Source organism: Portunus trituberculatus, chromosome 29 (genome assembly GCF_017591435.1).
Source record: "Portunus trituberculatus isolate SZX2019 chromosome 29, ASM1759143v1, whole genome shotgun sequence".
In the NCBI taxonomy this organism is placed as follows: Eukaryota; Metazoa; Arthropoda; class Malacostraca; order Decapoda; family Portunidae; genus Portunus; species Portunus trituberculatus.
In genome coordinates this window covers 10,849,099-10,870,246 of record NC_059283.1, presented here as the reverse complement: position 1 = coordinate 10,870,246, position 21,148 = coordinate 10,849,099, and the positions used below count along the sequence as shown (strand labels likewise).

Sequence of the window (21,148 nt, the reverse complement as noted above, 5' to 3'; positions counted from 1 at the left end):
GGAAGAAGAGGGGGCCGCCGCCGCCGAGGCTGTGTGGACTCGGGGCTGGCCTGAGGGGCCGCAGTGGAAGTTTGCCTACATAGAACTTCATCTCAACACTTCTGTCTCAGTGAGTCTAGCGTCAAGGGAAATTAATGGTATTGAAATTGATTACATGTAAAATGAGGTTAGTGTGTGTGTGTGTGTGTGTGTGTGTGTGTGTGTTCGAGCGCGCACATGCTTTGGCAAATTTTATTTGAGTTTAACGAGATAATGAAGCATAGTGACTAGTGTCTCCATAATTATCAGAGAGATACTAAACTGATCTTGAGGCAAATAAATAACACATTAAGTTCACGATGTTCAGGAAATGTTTGTAATCACTAGTATACACGCAGCAGCAACCACGAGCAAGGAAGTGGCTGACATATGCACGATGTTCTGCAGATTTTGTTTGAGGGCGTGCGGGGCGGCAACTTTATATCTGACCTGAGGTTAGACGAGATCCATCTGAAGGAGGGTTCGTGTGACATCATCCCTCCCACTGACATTACGGAGAGGTGTAAGTACAATAGGTAGCTGTTCATGCATGTGGCGTCCTATATGTTCACCACTGTCACCCAGTCAGCCCTCCCTATTATGGAGTGAACTCAGAGCTCATAGACCGTACATATGTGTGTATTTACCTAGTTGTAGTTTTACAGGGCCTGGGCTGTATGCTCGTGTGGCCCCGTCTCCATATCTACACTTATCCAATCTTACTTTAAAAGTATGCACACTCGTTGCAGACACTACTTCTTCATTGAAACTGTTCCACGTCTCAATACATCTCTGCGGGAAACTATATTTTTTAATATCTCTCAGATATCTTCCTTTTCTCAGCTTTTTACTATGCGATCTTGTGCTTCGGATGTCATATTCTTCTCTCAGGATCAGTTTCTTATTATCCACTTGGTCCATACCGTTGATCAATTTATAAACTTGTATCAGGTCTCCTCTCTCCCTTCTTTGTTCCAGGGTTGGTAGATCCCTTTAGTTTCTCCTCATATGTCATCCCTTCAAATTCTGGAACCATTCTTGTAGCTATTTTTGTATCCTCTCCAATTTCCTTATGTGTTTTTTTTTTTATGAGGGGTCCACACTACTCCTGCATATTCCAATCTGGGTCTTATTATAGTACTTATCAATTTCTTCATTCTTTGTCCATGTAGTGAAATGTGTGTGTGTGTGTGTGTGTGTGTGTGCATCACTGGCGGAAGGAGGGAACGGTCCGTCCCGGGCGGCACTTTTTTAGAGCGACAATTTTTGGTCCTCACAGTTGTTACTTTTAGGCTATTAGGCCTGTGCATGCTACTGGTGATCAGGCCTCATAGATGCGTCTTTATTCAATGAAAAAAAAAACAGCTTATATAAACATTGTATACGCAACCACCATGCGGGTTAAATAGTGGTAGTGGTGGGCGTAGTACTAGTAGTAGTAGTAGTAGTAGTAGTAATAGAAGTGGTAGTAGTGGTTGTGATGGTGGTGGTGGTAATAGTACTGTAGTGGTGGTAGTAATAATAATGAGTGGTGGTGGTGGTGGTGGCAATGACAGATTTACACACACACACACACACGTTAATAGATATGGAGACGGGACAACACGAGCATAGCTCTTTTCCCGTATGTTACAATTAGGTAAATACAATTAGGTAAATACACGGCGAGGCAGATGGGCAAACCTCTTACTGTGTAGCCCTTATTCACCTAACAGCAAGTAGGTACGGGATGCAACATCTGAGGGGTTGTGGCCTCACTTTCCCGGTGTGTGGAGTGTGGTGTTGTCTCAGTCCTACCTTAGGATTGGTCTATGAGCTCTGAGCTCACTCCATGATGGGAAGGCTGGCTGGGTGACCTGCAGGCAACTATGAATACAATACAATACACAAACTTAAAAACTCCAAAATTAGCACACTCAGACACATGCCATACTTACCAAACCTTAACCACACCTGCACACATCTTGTAAATACTTATTAAAACACACTCCATATAGGTATTACTTATAAATTAATGCTGTTCAGTATTGCAAATTGCAGAATTGAAGGGAATACCTGTTATTTCCCTTGTATTGTTGATTTCTGACATTGTGCGTGTTTTCAGTCTCCAATTTCATGCGATGATGGAGGAATAGCTTCATAATGCACTTGTTCCTTCCAGTTCGATGTGATTTTGAAGAAGATGTGTGTGGATTCACCTTAGAGGACAAGCAAGGGAAGTGGATTTGGACATATTACAATGATCCTGATGTTAATGTCACATTCCCAGAGCAAGACCACACCTACAACACTGGCTATGGTGAGACTTGTTGTGCTTCTCCTTACTTAAAAGAGAAATGAGTATCAGTATCTCTCCCCAGCAATAATTGTCTGATTGTCTTTGCTCCTCAGCTTTCCAGAATGGCGGCTGCTGTCATATTCATTGTCAGATTAATAAGAACTCTCATCTAGAAAAGTGCAGTTATAATACTATGAATGATATCTTACTGCATATAGTGTTGAGCTTATTTTTTTTTTATTTATTTATTTTTTTTTTCATTTATACCACGTGGGCTGTTCATGGGAATTTGTGGGCTAAAGGGGATACTTTTTTTGGGTACCTCCTATCAGAAAGCCCACCCACTTGGAAACCATTGCCCCAAGTGAGGAAGCCCAACCTACACTCGTGATATATTAAAGGCCAGTAATTCAACCAGTGTGAATGATAATGCCAAGAACAACTACATTTTGAAGACACTTTGATGTAATACAGCATGACACATCCTCCAGGAAAGTACTTGGCCGTCCTGCTGAATTCCCCCAAGAGTGGTGTGGTGGGCAGAGTGCAGACACACAAATTTTCTCTTGAGCAACACCAGCCACAGTGCTTCTCGTTCTGGTACATGCACAATGGCCAATCCAACAAGGACTCCCTCTCTGTGTATGTCAAGCATGGCCTGGATGTCTTTCCCTCAGCCATTTGGAAAGAGAAAAGTGAGTGTTTTGAACTGAGGCTTGTATGGTAAATGTTTTCTTATAGTATGTGTGTTTTCATGCAAAGAAAGTCTTGCTCTTTGTTTTTAGAACAATTAAATGTATGGAACAAATACATGGCTGAATTTTACACATATACCAGCACCACTGTAATCTTACCATGTATTTTCAGGCTGCAGATTAAAGTATCTTGGACATTTTAGAACATTTAGTATGTCTGATAGTGATAGTGAAAGTGTGATTGAGGGGTGGCACTTACATATACATACCTTTCTTCTGCCACAGACGCACAGCACCTGTCCTGGCTGGAGGCAAACATCCCCATTCCATCGGGCCTCATGAACTTCCAGGTGGAGTGGGAGGCTTACCAGCAGTCAGAGAGTCAGGATGGAGTCATTGCCATTGATGATGTGAAGCTCTCTGCCCAGGAGTGCCCATCCATAGGTACAATACTTTGCCCACATAATGTATTGTCTTTCTTTGCTGTGATCTAGTGTTTCAAAGTTTTTAAATGTCTGATCACCTTTATCTTTTCTCACTGTATTCATTCGTTCTTTCATATCTGTAGTGCATATTGATGTTGTTTGTGTTAATTCTCTGCATTTGTCAGCTTCTCAAAGTATTCCATCCATTATCTTTTAACATTCTCTCTCTCTCTCTCTCTCTCTCTCTCTCTCTCTCTCTCTCTCTCTCTCTCTCTCTCTCTCTCTCTCTCTCTCTCTCTCTCCATGAATTAAAGTTTTTGCTCTCCAGAATTGAATTTCTTTGCTAATGAAACATGCACATTCTCTCTCTCTCTCTCTCTCTCTCTCTCTCTCTCTCTCTCTCTCTCTCTCTCTCTCTCTCTCTCTCTCTCTCTCTCTCTCTCTCTCTCAATTAAAGTTTTTGCTCTCCAGAATTGAATTTCTTTGCTAATGAAACATGCACATCTCTCTCTCTCTCTCTCTCTCTCTCTCTCTCTCTCTCTCTCTCTCTCTCTCTCTCTCTCTCTCTCTCTCTCTCTCTCACATTGAACTTTTTTCACAGCCTATAATAGATCATTCCTTTTCCTAATATAGTGTTAGTGTGTAGTAAGTATGCATCAGTGTGCCTTGCCTTGTCTCCCTCAGGTAGCTGCACCTTTGAGGCCGGCACTTGTGGCTGGCAAAACCTGTTTGAGAATGTTAATGTGACTGAGGACACAAATGACTGGCTTCAGGGCTCTGGCGAAAGTCACCTCAATGATGCAGGTCCTCACACTGACCACTATAATGACACTTCAGGTACAGTGGTTTTTTCCCTATGACAAGAGATCAGATAAAAAGACTTGGTATTAAGATGCTATTATACTTATATTTATCCTAATTGTTGAAGTTTATATACACTTTGATATTTTACCTGGCTTTTGTGCAATGCAAGTTTAAGTGTTTTGGTTTAATGAGCATGATATTGTCAACTTGTCATTTTATTATATGAAAATTACACACCATATTGTTGACACTGTATTTTTCAACTTTCTAGTATAACGCACAGCTCTGGGAAACTTATCATGATGGCAGTATTGTTCCTTTCAGGCATGTTTCTCTACATTGATGGTATGGAGACAGGGACGGCCGTGCTGGAGAGTCAGCTGTTGGTACCTGAGCAGCACAGCGACTTTTGTTTCTCCTTTTGGTTCTACATTGAGGTGAGGAGAGGTTTTCAGGCAGTGTTGGAGTTGTGTTGGACGTTTAGTGAGCAAGAAAAGAAGAAAATCTTAATCTTGAAAACAAGCTTCATGTATATGTTAGTTGTAGTCACTTGACAGTGTCCCACCAAGCAACATAATTGTGAAACATCCTTGTGTTCTATTTATTCTATTTTATTTATATATTTGTCTTATTTATTATATTTTCTTAGGACCCACTGGAATATTAATCTCAAAGCAAGGTTATGTGCATGCCATGAAAACTATGATACTATTATTATGCATGCATGTTTTCATTACAAGGGTGAGGCAGATGACAAGTTGGCCATCAGTGTTGTGGCTGACAGTGGCAAGGAGAAGGAGGTGTGGGTGGCGGGTGTGGCGAGTGGCTGGGCGCAGGGACAGGTGCGAGTCAAAGCCACAGAATTCGTCTTTATTGAAGTGGCCTATCAGGTGAGGATATTTTTTTACTTTATTGTTTGTTAGATTTATTTTGCATACCAGATTGTTGCCAGTCTCTAATATTTGAATTGAACCATTATGGATGTATTAAAATAGGGCCTTTCTTTATCCACAGCTGTACATTCGAGGCACACGCACCTCAGACAAGTCTATGATTGCGCTGGATGACTTTTCATTCAAGAAGAAAATTGAATGTCCTAAAAAACCAGAAACTCCAGTGACGGAGGGGCCCTCAAGCTCCTCCACTCCTCCTTCAAATGTGCTGTGGGGCTGTGACTTCACCAGTGGCACGTGTGGACTTAACATGACAGGAGAAGGGGATTGGTACCTCACAGAATATGTCAACACAACACAACACAATCATGGTAAGCAAGTTTTTGTTTGCAGATTCTGTTTCAAGCGAAGGCACTAAAAAGATTGAAGGAAAAACAGAAAAATCCAAACCACACTGATTTACTCCATAAAAAAGACATCAGAAGATTTTTTGAGATATGAGGTTTTAAATCCCATATTGGTTTCCTTAGCAGTGTCTGAAGATCATTCTAGTAATTGCTTTCTACTCCTTTACATAAAAGATCAAGATATACAGTCATACCTCGCCGAACATGAATTCGCCGAACACGAATCTCGCGTATACACGAATCAGTAAAATATACCATATTTTGCTGAGCACGACTTTGACTTGCGATTGCATGATTTGGTCTCCATTTGAATCTCCCGCAGGTCCTGTGTTACTGTCTTATATATGCATATATGTTCACAAAACAACATTTCTAATAGCTTTTTACAAGCCTTGCCCCCAAGAAAGGATTGTTTTGTAATGCATAAAGTGAAATCTTACATGGAACACCAAAAAATAAATCAGAGATGATGAGATCGGCCTCAGACGGCGGAGACTCTGGCGACTTGACCGCTTCTTCTTCTTGTGACTTTTTTAGCTTGGCGTGTTTTCTTTAACCACGATATTACATTTGTTTCCACTCCTCTATTGCATGCTATAATGGATATCATATCTTAGTATTCATATATGCTCATGACATGAGGATAACCTCGACTCCGGGGCAGTGAGTGATAGTGAATTAATAATGAAATGTTGCGGTATTTCATTAGTAATTCACTATCACTCAAAGCCACAGAGTCGAGGTTACCCTCATGGTATGAGCGTATATGAATACTAAGATATGATATCCATTATAGCAGGCAATAGAGGAGGGGTAACAAATTTAATATCGTGGTTAAAGAAAACACGCCAAGCTAAAAAAAGTCACAAGAAGAAGAAGCGGCCAAGTCGCTAGAGTCTCTGCTGTCTGTGGTTGATCTCATCATCTCTGCTTTAATTTTTGGTGTTCCATGTAAGATTTCACTTTATGCATTACAAAACAATTCTTTCTTGGGGGCAAAGCTTGTAAAAAACTAATAGAAATATATATGTATATTTTGCTTTTTTACCCATGTGGTATGTTGGGGACCAGCCCATAACGCATGCCCCGTATTTCCAATATTTCTTATGGGAAAATTACGTCCGCTTAATGAATTTCTGCTCTATGAACAGCTTTGACACCCCCTATCCTGTTCGTTAAGTGGAGTATTACTGTACTAGTACTGCAGTTAAATAAAATGTGTTTGGTACTTCATTTATTGTTTTTTTTTCAGTCTTTTTGGTAAAAAAGGTGTTTTTTGGGGAGGATCTGGGAACATAACCCCTATTTTGCCATAGGGCCTATTATTCGCCCAACACGAATCTTGCTGTGCACGACGAGCTCAGGAACGTAACTGTCGTGTTGGGTGAGGTATGACTGTAATATGTTCACTCAAGGTTATTATGGATTGTTGTACATTTTTCTTTTTATAAGTGTGTATTTGAAACAAAAGACAATTAAAATTGTTAGAAATAACTTGCCTCTTTTCCTCTGTCCCTGTGTTGCAGATAAAATGTGTTTAAGTTTCTTTGGTTTGGAGGGGAATGAAGGTCGAGCTGCCCTGCCACACCTTGAGGCTCACGATGGCCCTTCCTGCCTCACCTTCTGGTACATAATTGGATCAGTGAACCGTGGCAACATTTCCATCATGTTCACGTGAGTTATAATGGCTTCTTGAAATACTTGTATGATATAATCCTCATTAAATGAAATACAAGAGATTACAGAATTTATTTGATTTGATACTCACTTTTCTCCATATATTTGCCATTAATGAAGCATTGGGTTGGCTTGGTTTACTAAATCTGCATTACTATTGGTCTAGGTCTGGAGATGGTGGGTTAGGTAAGGTGGTCTGGGCTCGCTCTGAGGCTGCAGGTAATGTTTGGATTACAGCAGATCTGTCTGTTCCTGTGGATGGCTCTACACTGGTGAGCACTGATAGATTTCTTCTCTTATCTCTCACTTATCTAATTCCTAAAACTAAACAATATTGATCATTTGTATTCAAGAATTGTATTGAAGTGAAATATGTGTTCTATCTCCCAGAAATGTAACTGTGCTAAAGGCTGTGTTTGTGATTTTGTACTCTTCATCTTTCTTAATGCCATGTAGGTTTCAAGTATACTGTAGCCTTAAGATCTTTTTGTGAAGTAGTTTTGTTTTTTACAGGTGGAATTTGTTGTTGTGAATGGGCAACAGAATGAAGGTGTTCTCGGCATTGATGACATTGTTGTGACTGGTGATACTTGCAATCACATCTTTCCTGATTTTTGGTGTAAGTTAGACTTCTTTTGATCCTTATATCCTCAGCATTTCCTTCAGGTGTCAAGGAATGGATAGCCACTTTTTTCATATGCACTCAAAACTTTAATTGATACTGTTTTACACTTCATGTTTGATTAGATACATTCTTCACATAAACCAATAATTTCAACATATCCAAAATATCATCTGCCATATGTGTCTCAATCCATGGGTGATATTTCTCTTTTACTTTGCTGTCTTCAATATTTCAGTATTCACTCATTCTTTTATCCTCCACATGGTTTGGCTCAGTAAGTGACTTTTATTTCAGGGTGTGACTTTGAGTATCCTGATCTGTGTTTGGTTAGCACTGACCCAGGTCTGAATGACTGGAAGTGGGTCTCGCCTCTTCAGGACCAAGATAGTTCACAGACGCCTCACATACCTGCTGATCACACCTATCAGACTGGCTATGGTAAGCTGTCATTACACATCATCATCCTCACCAAGCCAACATTCACCACCAGAGTGTAATTCATACATATAAAATATCTCCTTTCATGTAATCTTTGTAATTCTTAAAAGGGCAATAACTTTCTGAATGTCTTTTATCTACTCTTAACTCTTGCTTGGTCTATTTCATCCAGATTAGTAAACTTATTGGTGAATTCTTTTTTGAATTCTTCACTCCTGTATTTGTTTCTTTCACCCACATTGGTAGCCGGATCATTTACATTATTCTTAGTCCAGTCACCACATACAGTGCATATGACAAAAATATTACCTGCTCTCGTCTTGCACTTAACACACAGCTAAACACTATTCCTTGTTTCTGATGCTCTAGCCACACTGCTTACTGTTGTCATCTTTATTTTGCCTCTAAATTGCATTTCCTTTGCTATAACAGTAGTTTTGGTCTGTATATTTGCAGAATATTCTCTGCTGTGAAATCAGGGAAATGTTCGCTTCCTAATTCAGTGATTAATATTGTCAGGACATTATATGGAGGCAGCATTGGTGCCCAGCAACACTGAGGGCAGAGTGGGGAGTCTCAGAACACCCTGGATATTCCAACCCCAACACAACCCAATGTGCGTCTCCTTTTGGTATGTCCACAACGGTGCCACCAATGTTGACAGTCTCTATGTCTATGCTAACATATCTGGAAGTCTAGGACATCACCTTTGGCAAGAGAAAGGTAAGTCATTCACATTTTGTCATCCACAAAACTTGACTCATTAATGATGTGATGTCTATATTACTTTTATTGTCACAAATGGTTTTATTATGATTAATCCATTGGCTAGTAATGTTTGATTGTTGATCTGTCAATTGCCATTATCTCCCCAGCCAGTTACATTAATACTTGGCTGTCGGCCTCGGTGCCCATCGCTGCCGGGGAGGAGCGGTCTGTGCAGGTGTTGTGGGAGGCTTGGCAAGGCAAGAGGGAAGACCACTCCTCCATGGCTGTGGATGACATCAAGATCACCATGCTGCCTTGTCACACTCTAGGTACGAACAAGTTTTTTCCTTTTTTAGCTTTTCATTTCCAGAGAAAATGATCTCTGACATTGTATGAAGTAGTATATATATATATATATATATATATATATATATATATATATATATATATATATATATATATATATATATATATATATATATATATATATATCACAGGTAACTGTCAGTGCATGTACAAACTTATTATAGTGAATTTACCTATTTGACAAAGATGACATTAGAGAAAATCTGAAAACTTTATATACAGCTAACATAATTTTCTATAACATAGATTTTCTAGATTTCTTGTGTTAATTTCATGTGCCTTTGTTTTGAAAAGCAGGAAATTTATTCTTAATATTTTGTTGACAGGAAGTTGCACTTTTGAATATGGAACCTGTGGATGGCAGAATGTATTGTCTGGGGAGGGACTGGCCAATGAGACGGCCTGGCTGGTGGGCTCAGGCTCCTCTGGGTCCGACTTAGACGGTCCAGACACTGACCACACTGGAGACCGTGAAGGTGACGAATACTCAACACTACACACACAATACCTCTCTCTCTCTCTCTCTCTCTCTCTCTCTCTCTCTCTCTCTCTCTCTCTCTCTCTCTCTCTCTCTCTCTCTCTCTCTCTCTCTCTCTCTCTCTCTCTCTCAGCATTAAGATATGATAATTTTCTCTTCTCTCATGAATACTTAGTTGCAAAGCTATGAAGGAACTCCCTGAAGAGCAGAACTGTTAAGAAAGTAAAATCACTGTCACTTTTCCCCACAGCAATGTACCTGTATGTTGACTCCATGTTTGGTGAGACAGGCAAAGCAACACTGCAGAGTCAGATGTTTGTTCCACAGGAGGATAATGACCTCTGCTTCCACTTCTGGTTCTATGTAAAGGTACCACACCACATCTGAAGCTAATGATGAGAAATTAATTTTAAGTTACCTTTTCATGAAGCAATACATGATACATATAAGTATATATTACTGTCTTTCATTAAGTTTTGAAGTGATATTGAAGTGTAAGACAATGCCATGGTGTTTGTACATTCATTCCTGATGCAGGGAAATGATGTGAAGCTGGCAGTGGAGTTGGAGGCCGAGGGTTTCTCCCGGAAGGAGGTTTGGCAGCAGGGTGATGGTGGCGGTCAGTGGGAGGAAGGACAAGTGCATGTCAAGGCAAAGGAGTTTTTCAGTGACAAGGCATACCAGGTACATGCGATTCTCAGCTTTTGTTCATTAACTACATGTTGTGTGTCAGAATGTAGATGTGAAAAATATGTAAGAATAGTGCTGGTAAACTTTATTATTATTATTACCATTGCTAAGAAGCTTTCGTTGATTCAGGTGGGAATAGAGAATAAAGCTTTTAAGTTCAGCATCAGTGTAGTTCAGTAGTAGTATGGGTAAATCTGTGAGTCTTTGTAACATTGATAAGACAGGTGTGACAGATGTGGCTCCTTCACAGGTCTTCATCACTGGAGAAAGAAATGGAGAATGGAATGTTATTTCAGTTGATGACTTCAGCTTTACCGTATTTCATGACAACTGCCCCACGTTGCCACAAGCAGACCCGACCATAACAACCACTCCAGCCCCAACGGTATTTATTTGCATTCTACATTGACAAAGTTTCCTTGCATAGAGTTGAGATTGCTGTGTACTGAATGCCGTACACTGTTTGTGGCACTTAAAAGTCATGCCAAGATGACAACTATTTCAAGGGAGTGTAGCTTAGACAAGGTGCAGGTCTACATTCATTAGCATTCTTATATACGTTTGAATATTTCCTTTTCCTTTCTTTACCACTCAAGCTTAGCAGGAATCAATTACTGCTTGTGCCACACCTAACTTAAATTTTTAGCAAGGTTTGATGTTGGTTTTATGTGAAATCTTTTTTTGAGCGACTCCTTTCTAGAAGCCTTAAGTCTCACTATCCATGTACTTCATTCTTGCTTGATGTAACTAACTCTCTCTCTCTCTCTCTCTCTCTCTCTCTCTCTCTCTCTCTCTCTCTCTCTCTCTCTCTCTCTCTCTCTCTCTCTCTCTCTCCAGCATGTGTTTTCAGTCTTATATGTCTTTGTCGTCTGATTGCCTCACCTTCCCTCCTGGTGTGTCCTCTATCTCATGGGGGTGTGTTATATGAATAGTATTTTTTTCATTGATGGATTTTTTTCTAAGTGTTTCCATTCCTTTCCTGCAGAGCATTTCTTGCACCTTTGAAGTTGATCAGTGTGGATGGGAGAACATAGACCAGGACGGACCACTTTCCTGGATTCATGACAGTATGTTTTGACACCAAACTGTCCTTGTAGGGAAGCTGTTATTTTTCCTTAATGGCTAATAACCCATGAACTACATTCATTCTAGAAACACAAATTAAATAAATCTTTATTCTTTTTGCTGCTCTTGTGGTTCATCATCAACTTCATATGCATAAAGAAATAACAATAAATATTGAATCAGTATTTGATAATTTTCTTGCAAGGTTTTTAAAAAAATAAACAGATACATGATACATTTCTTAAATGTAATGATTCTTTAACTAAAAATTCTTATGCCATAGATGTCCAACACCAAATGGTGCTGAAGTATGATAGAGACTTACGCAAGGCAGTGGAGACAGACGCAAACATGGAGAACTACAGTGAAAGATTCTCTTTGACGAAGAAGGCTGAGCTGAGGAGTCCTTTGTTCGACATCTCTGGTGGAGCCACCTACTGCTTCTCCATCTCATGGGCCGTGCAGTCTCAAGAGAATGCAGAGTTTGGTGTTGTTTTAGAGACGTGAGTCAATCTCCAGGAAAAAATTGTCTCCAGGAATATATAACTAGTGTTTGAAATTTAGAGGACAAATACAAGGCATTGATTATTTTAGAAACATCATGTAGTATATCTTTTTAGAATGCACTAGCTGTATACTTACATGATTGATATGAAGTACATTATTAAAACTTTTTAATTTCTCATATAGACGAGTATTCTGTCAAATACTGTGAGGCCGTTTTCCTAGGAATGATACTTAGATCATGAATCTTCTCAGACAACTGAAAGGAGCAGACATCTCCCCAGATTTTTAATGTCATCTTTAGAATAAGTTATCTGAGTCAGTAGGCTTTAAGAGAGATGAATTGTGAGGTTGTGTTTCTTGTCTTCAGGAAAGAAGGCTTCATTATGAACTTCCTGCTGAATGAGAAGGGAGGCAGTGGAGGGGCGTGGCGGACCTCCCACGTAGAGATCAGTGTGAAGGGAGCCCACCATGTAGCAGTCATTGGCCAGGTCAACGATGCCTTTAATGGATCAATGGCTTTCACCAATATTCAGATGAAATATCAGCAGTGCACAGAAGGTGTTATTCTTTTCTTTATCTGTTGAAAAGATGTAGAATGTTTATGATCTACAGGTTAGCTTGGAACACAGGTGGGCTGCTTTTAGTCACTGGAAATGGCAAAAATGTAAACTATAGATTCTTTCACGTTGTTGGTTAGTGAGAGACTTCATTCAAAGCTGCTTTTATAACATATCATAACATGGAAATAATCCTAAAACTTGGATAAATTTTTAACAGTCAAAATTATCTAGCCTTAAAAACCAAATTGGGTTAATATTGTACTCAATAGAATCAGGTGAATGATTTAGATATGTCATAAATATATTCAAAAGAAAATGATAATTAAATTACCTTATAGATGGAATGTTTAAGATATTGAAGTTTGTGGACAACAGAATGTGTGTCTAACAATCAACATTCAAAGCTACCAATGTTGTGATTTGCATTTTTACTTACACTGCCTGTACTTGTCTTTTCTCCTGAAGGTTATGTGAATGGTACACTCTTGTGTGATTTTGAGTCTGATGACAAGTGTCAATTTGTCACTTCTATGCCGGGAGATACCACAGTGTGGACTTGGGGCAAAGGAAACCCATACATTGACCACACTCTGGGCACTGAATATGGTACGCACCAGTGTTCTTCAATTCCTGCTTGCGTTTGATTTTTGAGTCATTTCATCAAACTATGATTTTATTGATATTCTTAAATACACTATAAAATCAAATTGTATTCATAATATTTGAATTGTATTAAGCTGTTTACAATAGCTGTTACTTTTGAAGTTTTATTGATGTGTCATTTATGACTGTTCTGCTTGTTATGAACTTGTGTTTGACACTTTTCAGGCCACTCAATGTACATAGACATTGCCTATGCTGGGAGCAACCAGATGGCTCATATGGTGACTCCTGAAATCATGTCAGTGTCTGAGCCGTACTGCATCACCTTCTGGCTTTACATCTCTGAGCCAAAGACTGGCTTATTGACGGTGAGCTGCTGTGTCTTCATTTCAAAACTGAAATGTCACAATTTTGTATGTTATTTTCCTGGTGCATTTTTTGAAGGTCCTTCACAAAAGTTTTCTTTCTTTGTATCAATTACCAAATGATTTAACAGTGTTAGGCTACAAAGAATTTCTGTGTGCACACTGAGTGGTGATCTGGTGTCCACTAGGTCTCAGCTTACCAGAATGAAGAAATGCTTGCCTCGGCATGGACGTCAAAGAACGACGACTTCCACCTCACCTGGCGTGGAGCATCTTTCTCCATCTCTACCAAGAAGGAGTTGTATTTTGATGTACGTATGTTGTACTTGTTATTTATAAGGTTTTGATATGGCATTTGGAATGTAATTGTAACCTTTCTACTCTGTGTTTAAAGTCTGCTTTTTCTGCAGCTTTCTGTGAGGGACAGTCAAAAGGTACCTGTATTCCCCAACAAGATATCTTTTCTTCCAACTGTAGGATTTATAAACATTTTTTTTGTTTTTTTGTAATGTCAAAGACCAGCACTGAAATCTATGCCATCATCTCTGCATGTCACTGGCTGGCATTAGTGAGTGTTTTCATTCTGGGTCATTGCTGCTGTGAGCTTCCATACAGTATCAGGTTGTGGATAATTGAAAGGCCTCTGTAACCCATTTATCTGGTTTACTTTTGCCATAACATTTCTCCAGTGACAGGAATACTCAGGCTATTACAAAAGATGTGTATGTTCACTGAACAAATGATTTGTGAAAAGTGGAGATTTTTTGATGGGAAATAATGGAGTGTTTTATATGAACAACTTAGTGTTTCAAAACACAAGATATTGCAATCACACACTTCAGTTATTTCCTGCTCTCTTATATATTGGCATGTGTTAGTCGTCAGTGTAAGAAATCTGTCTCTCCCAGCACCACGAGGGTGACTGATACAGTTTCTCAGGGCAGCAGCCTCACAAGATGCAGGAAAACATGGAGGGATGATTTTAACTACAACTAATACAGATTTATGATTTGTAAAGACCACTGTTTCTTCCTTCATTTTGATGTCATGTTTGAAAACTTCATATGAAGAAGTATTTCAAACATGCAAATTGTCAGTTTTACACTTAATTTCTTCAATTTTTTGTGGAAAGTAAAAATCATAAAAAAAAAACCTATTTACAAATTGAGAAGTTTAGTTGATGAATGGTGATCCAGGTAATTTATGATAGTATTTCTAAGGTGTTACTGCACTGGAATACAATTGTTCATAAAATGTTGTCCAACATAGGTGGTGTTTGAAGTGATAACAGGAGAGGAGAGTTGGGGCACCATTGCTGTTGATGATGTGAAGGTGAGCCCAGGGTCATGTTCAATGCCTGTGGCGTGTGCCTTTGACAATGAAGACCTGTGCCTCTGGTCACAAAATAGAGAGGATGACTTAAACTGGCTCTTCCATAATAATCTGGATGGACTGGAAGATCATTCTGATGGTGAGTAGAGTGTATCAGCATGGAAAAGAAAAAAAACAGCTTTTATGATATTCACACATTCACACAAATTTACAAGTAGAAGCAGGATTTCATGAAGGTTTGTTTGCCTACATTTATGCAATGATTAGCCAGAATATAATTGTATGGGGCAGAGCGTGTTGGCACCATCACTGACACTACTGTTGGTCCACAGAGAAGGAAGGATACTTCATCGCACTGCAGCCTGGGCCACCAGCGTCTCCTGGAGATCGGGCAATTATAATGTCACAGCTCTTTGACACTAAAGCCATATCCTGCATTTCCTTTTGGTGAGACTTATTAAAGTACCTCTTGTTTTTTGCCATTTTGGACTTAGCTCTTTGAGAGGACAGAATAAAATATCATGGCAAGGTATGTGTGGCTCCATTGATACACATGAAAGATAACTTGTGACCAGATTATTATTGGGGACAGGGTGTGTCACAACCATCCTATTGGGACCCTTTGAAGTGTTGCAGGTAAAGAGGGCAGTGTTTCTCTATGGGACATTTTGAAGTGTCATAGGTAAGGATGGCAGTGTTTCTCTATGGAGTTAGTTTGCTGATCATCCACTGTTAGGGAACAAAGTACTTTATTATGATAATGTGAAGATTGCAAGTTATTTTCATCACATTTAATTATTATTCTGCCTGCCTTACATTGTAGTATGTGTTAAGTTACTTATTTGTCAAGTGCATCTTTTAACATCCTTTGTATTAATATTTCATGGGAACCTTTCAAGGGGTTAGTAATGTTAGAAGTGTCACAAGTTATTTCTTGCTTTCTTGACAGGATTACCACAGTTTTCTATCCAACTCAAAGTAGAGTAGAAAGACAACAAGACACTTTTTGTCTCACTATAGGAATTAAAATGCAAGGGATTCCAGATCATCTCGTCTTATTTTTTTCAATTTTATTTTGTATTATACAGAAGATTTGGTAACAGTATTTCTTCAACCCAGCCTTGTGGTCAAAAGATTATCTTCTTCCTCAGGTTCTGCATGTCGGGTCCAAATGTTGGATTACTGAGCATAAAATTTGTAAATGCTCATTATGACAACACATTGATGTGGCAGATAAATGGTACTGTGTCTGACAACCCAGAATGGCAGTTTGGCCAGCTGTCCATCCCTCCAACAGATTTGTATGGCATGGTGTGTAACTTTATTGCAGTTGTATTGACGCAAGTTGGACTCTATTTCTAATTTTCTTGATCATCCTGATACAATGTTAAATTTTAGGTTTCCATCATTGCTAAGACAAGTTCATCTGAAGAAGCTGGGACCGGAATCATTGCTATTGATGCCATTGAAATGCGGGAGGATGTGCAATGTGCCTTTGAGCCCGACTATGCAGAGGTCGGCACTCTACCTCCAACCACCACCACTCCCATCCCAACCCCAACACCAGGCTATGACTTCTCTTGCACATTTGAAAATATATATTTCCTGCTTTGTGGCTGGAAGGATGTTTCACCACAGGGATTTGCATGGACTATTGTAAAGGTTAGTTTATGTTATATTAATCATTGTTTAATATCCTTTATGCTCTTTGTGAGGGAATGGAAGTATGATAGTACTGAAAACTGTAATCTAGTTAGTATGGCCTGAGGAGCAGTATTTGAAAGGCTCCTTTGGGATGAAGAGGAAAGAGATGAATGCTGCAGTAAATGAACTATAGTGAGCCCTTATTTTATGTGATGGTTAAATGATAGGCATTTTTATATGTGAGAAAATGTTATATAAGAACTGCTTAGTAAAGAGACTATTGCAACTCATCAAATGCAGACAGCAAGCAAGAATGAACACCAGATTATGGAATGTGTCTTAAGCATAAAGTGAACAGTGAAAGTTAAGATGGAGAGATAAGAGTAGTAAATGTGCAGTGTTCCTGGTTTCATACTCACTTTTTAGTTGGGATGATTGCTCCTATCATATCCTTATGAAGACTTAGAAGTAGTTGTAAATGGGAAGAGTCACTTTCTTAACATTACCAGACTGTTGTGAGTATGGAAAGTGGTGAGATGAAGTGCCTGATATTCACTACATGATTAAAAGCTGCATAGAAAAACAAATTCAAATGCCCCACATCTCTGAACAACTATAGATGCTACTCTGGTAAAGTCTTAAGTCTTGCAGATATTATCTTCATTTCTTGATGCAAGTTCTGTGCAACTAAAATTAGAAGTCCATATAGCATTAACTCTAATAAAGATCTCATTTGTTAGAGAATTAAAGTGTTGGATGGTAAATGCAGATGTTTCAAATCTTAACATAAGTAGTTGCATATATGGTCTATATAAACATGAACATATAAATAGTATATTCAATTTACTACCAGCAGTCTGTACAAGCCCTAATCACCATCCATGCTTTCACGGCACCAGTTTATCACCAGCAGTCTGTACAAGTCCTAATCACTATCCATGCTTTCACGGCACCAGTTTATCACCAGCAGTCTGTACAAGTTCTGATCACCATCCATGTTTTCACAGCATCAGTTTATTACCATGCAGTGTTCTTTACGATCCCTAATCACCATCCATGTTTTCAGGGTACCAGTTTATCACCAGCAGTTTGTACAAGCTTTAATCATCGTCCATGTTCTCAGGGCACCAGTTTATTAACCAGTGTTCTTTACGAGCCCTAATCATGCACCATCTGTGTTTTCAGGGCACTCTCACCTCTGTTGGGATTGGTCCAGTGAGTGACCACACCACAGGGTCTGGCAACTACCTGTCAACATCCCGCTCTCCTGATGAGGTGGTCACAGTGGATAAGGTGTCCATCCTGCAGAGTCCAGACATCAGACACACTGGCATCAAGTGCTTTGTCTTCTGGTACTTCATATGGGGAGACCAGTCAAAGCTAGCAGTCAGTACCTATTTTTTGTGTGTATTTACCTAGTTGTATTTACCTAGGTGTATATTACAGGGTTTGAGCAGGGTTCATAGTGACCTGTCTCCATATCTACATTTATCCAACTTTTCCTTAAATTTGTGTACATTTTCTGCTGCTACAATCTCTTCACTTAATCCATTCCAGATGTCCATTGTCCTATATGGAAAACTGAACTCCTTAATGTTCCTCAGACACTGACTTTTCATGATCTTGGAATGTCCTCTTGTCCATTGATTTCCATCTTCAGTCATTGATATCAGGTCTTGTCTGTCTATCTTTTCCATACAGTTCACTATCTTTTACATTTTTATAAGATCTCTCTCCTATCTATCCTTCAAAATTTGTAGTCCCATTTTGTTCAGTCTTTCTTTCTTCATAGGGAAAGTCCTTCATTTCTGGTATCATCTTTGTAGCAGTCCTTTGAATTCTGTCTAGATTCCTGATGTCCTTTTGCATGTGCAGTGACCACACCATTGCTGCATGTTATAGTGATTATGACCTTTTTTAATCATACTTATCCATATAATTAAACTCCACCCTGATATTTGTTAGTGTCTTGTATGTTGAAGCAAATAACCCATGTATGTGTCTTTCTGAGATCTTGTATAACCACTCTCAGGTCTTTCTCTTCCATTTTGTATTCCCATGTAGGTCTTCTATTACTTTTACCCTTTCTGTTAATAACATTTCTTGGCATCAAATTCTAATTTCCAATCTTGGCTCCATTTCCAGATCTTTTCAATATTTGTGGGTGTGTGTGTGTGTCATAGTGTGTGTTATATTAGTCAACATCTTATATGATAGTCCAAATATCTTGCTTATGTGTTTATCAGGGCTCAAATTTTCATGTATGATCACTCCAAGATATTTTTGCTCTTTAGTCTTCATTATTTGCTCCTCCCCCATTAAATAGTTCTCTTACTCTTTCCTAGTTCCATTATGTGGCATTTCTTGGCATTAAACTCCAATTTCCACTTCTTGCTCCATTCATAGATCTTGTTTAAATCTTTCTGCAACAGCAGACAGTCCTGGTTTTGATAACTCTTAGCAACTTTGCATCATCAGCGAATAAATTTATATAACTTTATCCCAATGTGAATGTCGTTTACATAAACTTGAAACATAATGGGGGCTAACACTGACCCTTGTGGCACTTCGCTAGTTACTTTACCCCAAGATGAGTATCATACATGTGTACATATATACATGCATACCTCCTCCTCCTCCTTATTTTTTACTGCAGTACCAGTCATAACCATCTATCAAATCTGAAAGTGACATATCCATACTGAGACATCATGTAATCTTGTGCACCAGATGAAGCTTGCCAAGGAGGAAGTGTGGAGCCGCTCTGGGAGTCAAGGCAACAAATGGGTGGTGGCAACAGTCGAACTTGGTGAAAACTTTGGCCGCACAGTCTCTCTGGAGGCAACACTGCAGGCGGATCACGAGAACACTTATGTGGCTATTGATGACCTCTATGCCTACAACATCTCTTGTGAAAGTGTGGATGTTAGTATTTGTATTTGAATGTAAAATAGAGTTCAATGGCACTTGTTGAATCATCATTTAGAAAGATTGAGAAGATTAATAGTTCTTGAATGTTGACATAATTATTTCCCAGTGTATGCGTCTATTTATCTATCAATCCATTATTTGTCTGTCTTTCCATCTGTCTATCTATATCAGCCCTACGTAAGAATAAATTATGATATTGCTATTTTTGTCCTAATTTCAGATGGTTCTAGAGAAGTAGCTTAATAATGATGATAATTTAACTTTCGTGTGTGTTTGTTATTGTTAAAGAAGAAGAATTATGTGGAGTCTGTATTGTATGTCTTGAGTTTGGCAATGTGTCAGTCCATACTTGCATCACTGAAAGGTGTCTGTGTAATGGCAGGTGGGAATGAGGCAGGGGTGGCAGTGTGACTTTGAGGAGGCAGCCTTGTGTGGAGCAGCTAATCAGGCAGAAGGTGACAACTATGACTGGGATTGGGTTGATGGAAATAAGGGAGGTAAGATTATCTTTAATTTGTAATTTTTGTGTGCAGTGTAGCTTGCTAGCTTAATGAAAAGATGTTCTCCATAATATATGTTCAGTTTGAAAAATTTGGCTGATAAACATACACCATTGCTTCCAGTGATAAATCTTTGGTAAGCTCTTTCAAGTTTCAACTATCAAGAATTTTAAAAATTAATTTGATACAATGTGTTTTCAAGTTTATATTTTTTTATCAGGTAGACTATGTCATTTAACTCTCTATCCTGAAATTTCCTTATAATGGAGGGTCTTTCTCCTTTTCATCTTGTCTTGCATTGAAATGAGACATACAAACATACTCTTGTGATGGGTTTACAATAATGGTTTGGTTTCAGCCATTGGTGGTTATGATCACTCATACAACACGAAGGTTGGCCACTTCCTTCAAATTGTTTCGGATGACATGGGTCCCGGCAGATACAATGTTGCCAAACTGAAGCTGCCTATCATTGGAAATGTGCCATCTGGTGACCACTGTTTCCAGCTTTACTATATCAGACTTGGCACGGCTGGCTCTGGAATCCTGAAAATCTATGTAAGTTATGTATCGGTCATGTTATTTATTTATTTTTTTTCCAAATAGGCCGTGTAGAACTATTCCTTTTCTCTTTTCCAGAATTCTACCTTTTCTTGATTATCAGTTTCACATAGATGTCAGACACACAGCATGACTTTTGTACAGAGTTTACAGTTTGTACACTGGTTTTGCCTATTGGTGGCTGTGATCCATACAACCTGATTAAATCTTCTTATTTGGTATTGTTATTATTTTTTCTATTTCCAGATTGAAGCCGATGGCAATCTTGAGTTGTTGGTAGAAATTAATGAAGATGAAGAAGTGTCGAGCTGGACTCTTCTCCAGCAAACCTATGTCAATAGGAATGACAATGCCACTCTTCAGTTTGTTGTGAGAGGTGACCTGGACACACTCTCTGATAGCACACAGCAACCCGTCTTAGCCATTGATGATTTCTCCTTCACTTCTTCGGGTTGCCCACTGGTCAGTGTCTTGAACAAATAGAAATGACCTTGTTTTAATGTTATCACAAAAAGCTGGTAGCTAATAGATATATAATTTTACTTTATATTGTTCCCATTTGGCAGGACCAATAATTA

General features: G+C 39.0%; 1 protein-coding gene across 2 annotated transcripts in view; it reads left to right on the top strand.

Moving 5' to 3' along the window:
• Nucleotides 1-21,148, top strand: part of LOC123510478 (MAM and LDL-receptor class A domain-containing protein 2-like) — a 136,504-nt gene that overhangs the window by 4,120 nt on the left and 111,236 nt on the right. For both annotated transcript variants that reach the window (XM_045265684.1, XM_045265683.1), the window contains exons 4-37: nucleotides 1-109; nucleotides 427-541; nucleotides 2,180-2,317; nucleotides 2,788-2,991; nucleotides 3,277-3,435; nucleotides 4,101-4,253; nucleotides 4,545-4,657; nucleotides 4,961-5,110; nucleotides 5,235-5,484; nucleotides 7,047-7,194; nucleotides 7,364-7,469; nucleotides 7,711-7,816; nucleotides 8,117-8,260; nucleotides 8,780-8,983; nucleotides 9,136-9,297; nucleotides 9,661-9,810; nucleotides 10,063-10,181; nucleotides 10,350-10,496; nucleotides 10,753-10,887; nucleotides 11,488-11,569; nucleotides 11,851-12,070; nucleotides 12,442-12,632; nucleotides 13,100-13,240; nucleotides 13,463-13,605; nucleotides 13,791-13,913; nucleotides 14,872-15,073; nucleotides 15,267-15,381; nucleotides 16,086-16,245; nucleotides 16,333-16,596; nucleotides 17,764-17,964; nucleotides 19,309-19,503; nucleotides 19,892-20,006; nucleotides 20,368-20,567; nucleotides 20,817-21,032. In XM_045265684.1, the coding sequence (XP_045121619.1) occupies nucleotides 1-109; nucleotides 427-541; nucleotides 2,180-2,317; nucleotides 2,788-2,991; nucleotides 3,277-3,435; nucleotides 4,101-4,253; nucleotides 4,545-4,657; nucleotides 4,961-5,110; nucleotides 5,235-5,484; nucleotides 7,047-7,194; nucleotides 7,364-7,469; nucleotides 7,711-7,816; nucleotides 8,117-8,260; nucleotides 8,780-8,983; nucleotides 9,136-9,297; nucleotides 9,661-9,810; nucleotides 10,063-10,181; nucleotides 10,350-10,496; nucleotides 10,753-10,887; nucleotides 11,488-11,569; nucleotides 11,851-12,070; nucleotides 12,442-12,632; nucleotides 13,100-13,240; nucleotides 13,463-13,605; nucleotides 13,791-13,913; nucleotides 14,872-15,073; nucleotides 15,267-15,381; nucleotides 16,086-16,245; nucleotides 16,333-16,596; nucleotides 17,764-17,964; nucleotides 19,309-19,503; nucleotides 19,892-20,006; nucleotides 20,368-20,567; nucleotides 20,817-21,032 (5,380 nt within the window). The remainder of the gene's footprint in view (nucleotides 110-426; nucleotides 542-2,179; nucleotides 2,318-2,787; nucleotides 2,992-3,276; nucleotides 3,436-4,100; nucleotides 4,254-4,544; nucleotides 4,658-4,960; nucleotides 5,111-5,234; nucleotides 5,485-7,046; nucleotides 7,195-7,363; nucleotides 7,470-7,710; nucleotides 7,817-8,116; nucleotides 8,261-8,779; nucleotides 8,984-9,135; nucleotides 9,298-9,660; nucleotides 9,811-10,062; nucleotides 10,182-10,349; nucleotides 10,497-10,752; nucleotides 10,888-11,487; nucleotides 11,570-11,850; nucleotides 12,071-12,441; nucleotides 12,633-13,099; nucleotides 13,241-13,462; nucleotides 13,606-13,790; nucleotides 13,914-14,871; nucleotides 15,074-15,266; nucleotides 15,382-16,085; nucleotides 16,246-16,332; nucleotides 16,597-17,763; nucleotides 17,965-19,308; nucleotides 19,504-19,891; nucleotides 20,007-20,367; nucleotides 20,568-20,816; nucleotides 21,033-21,148) is intronic.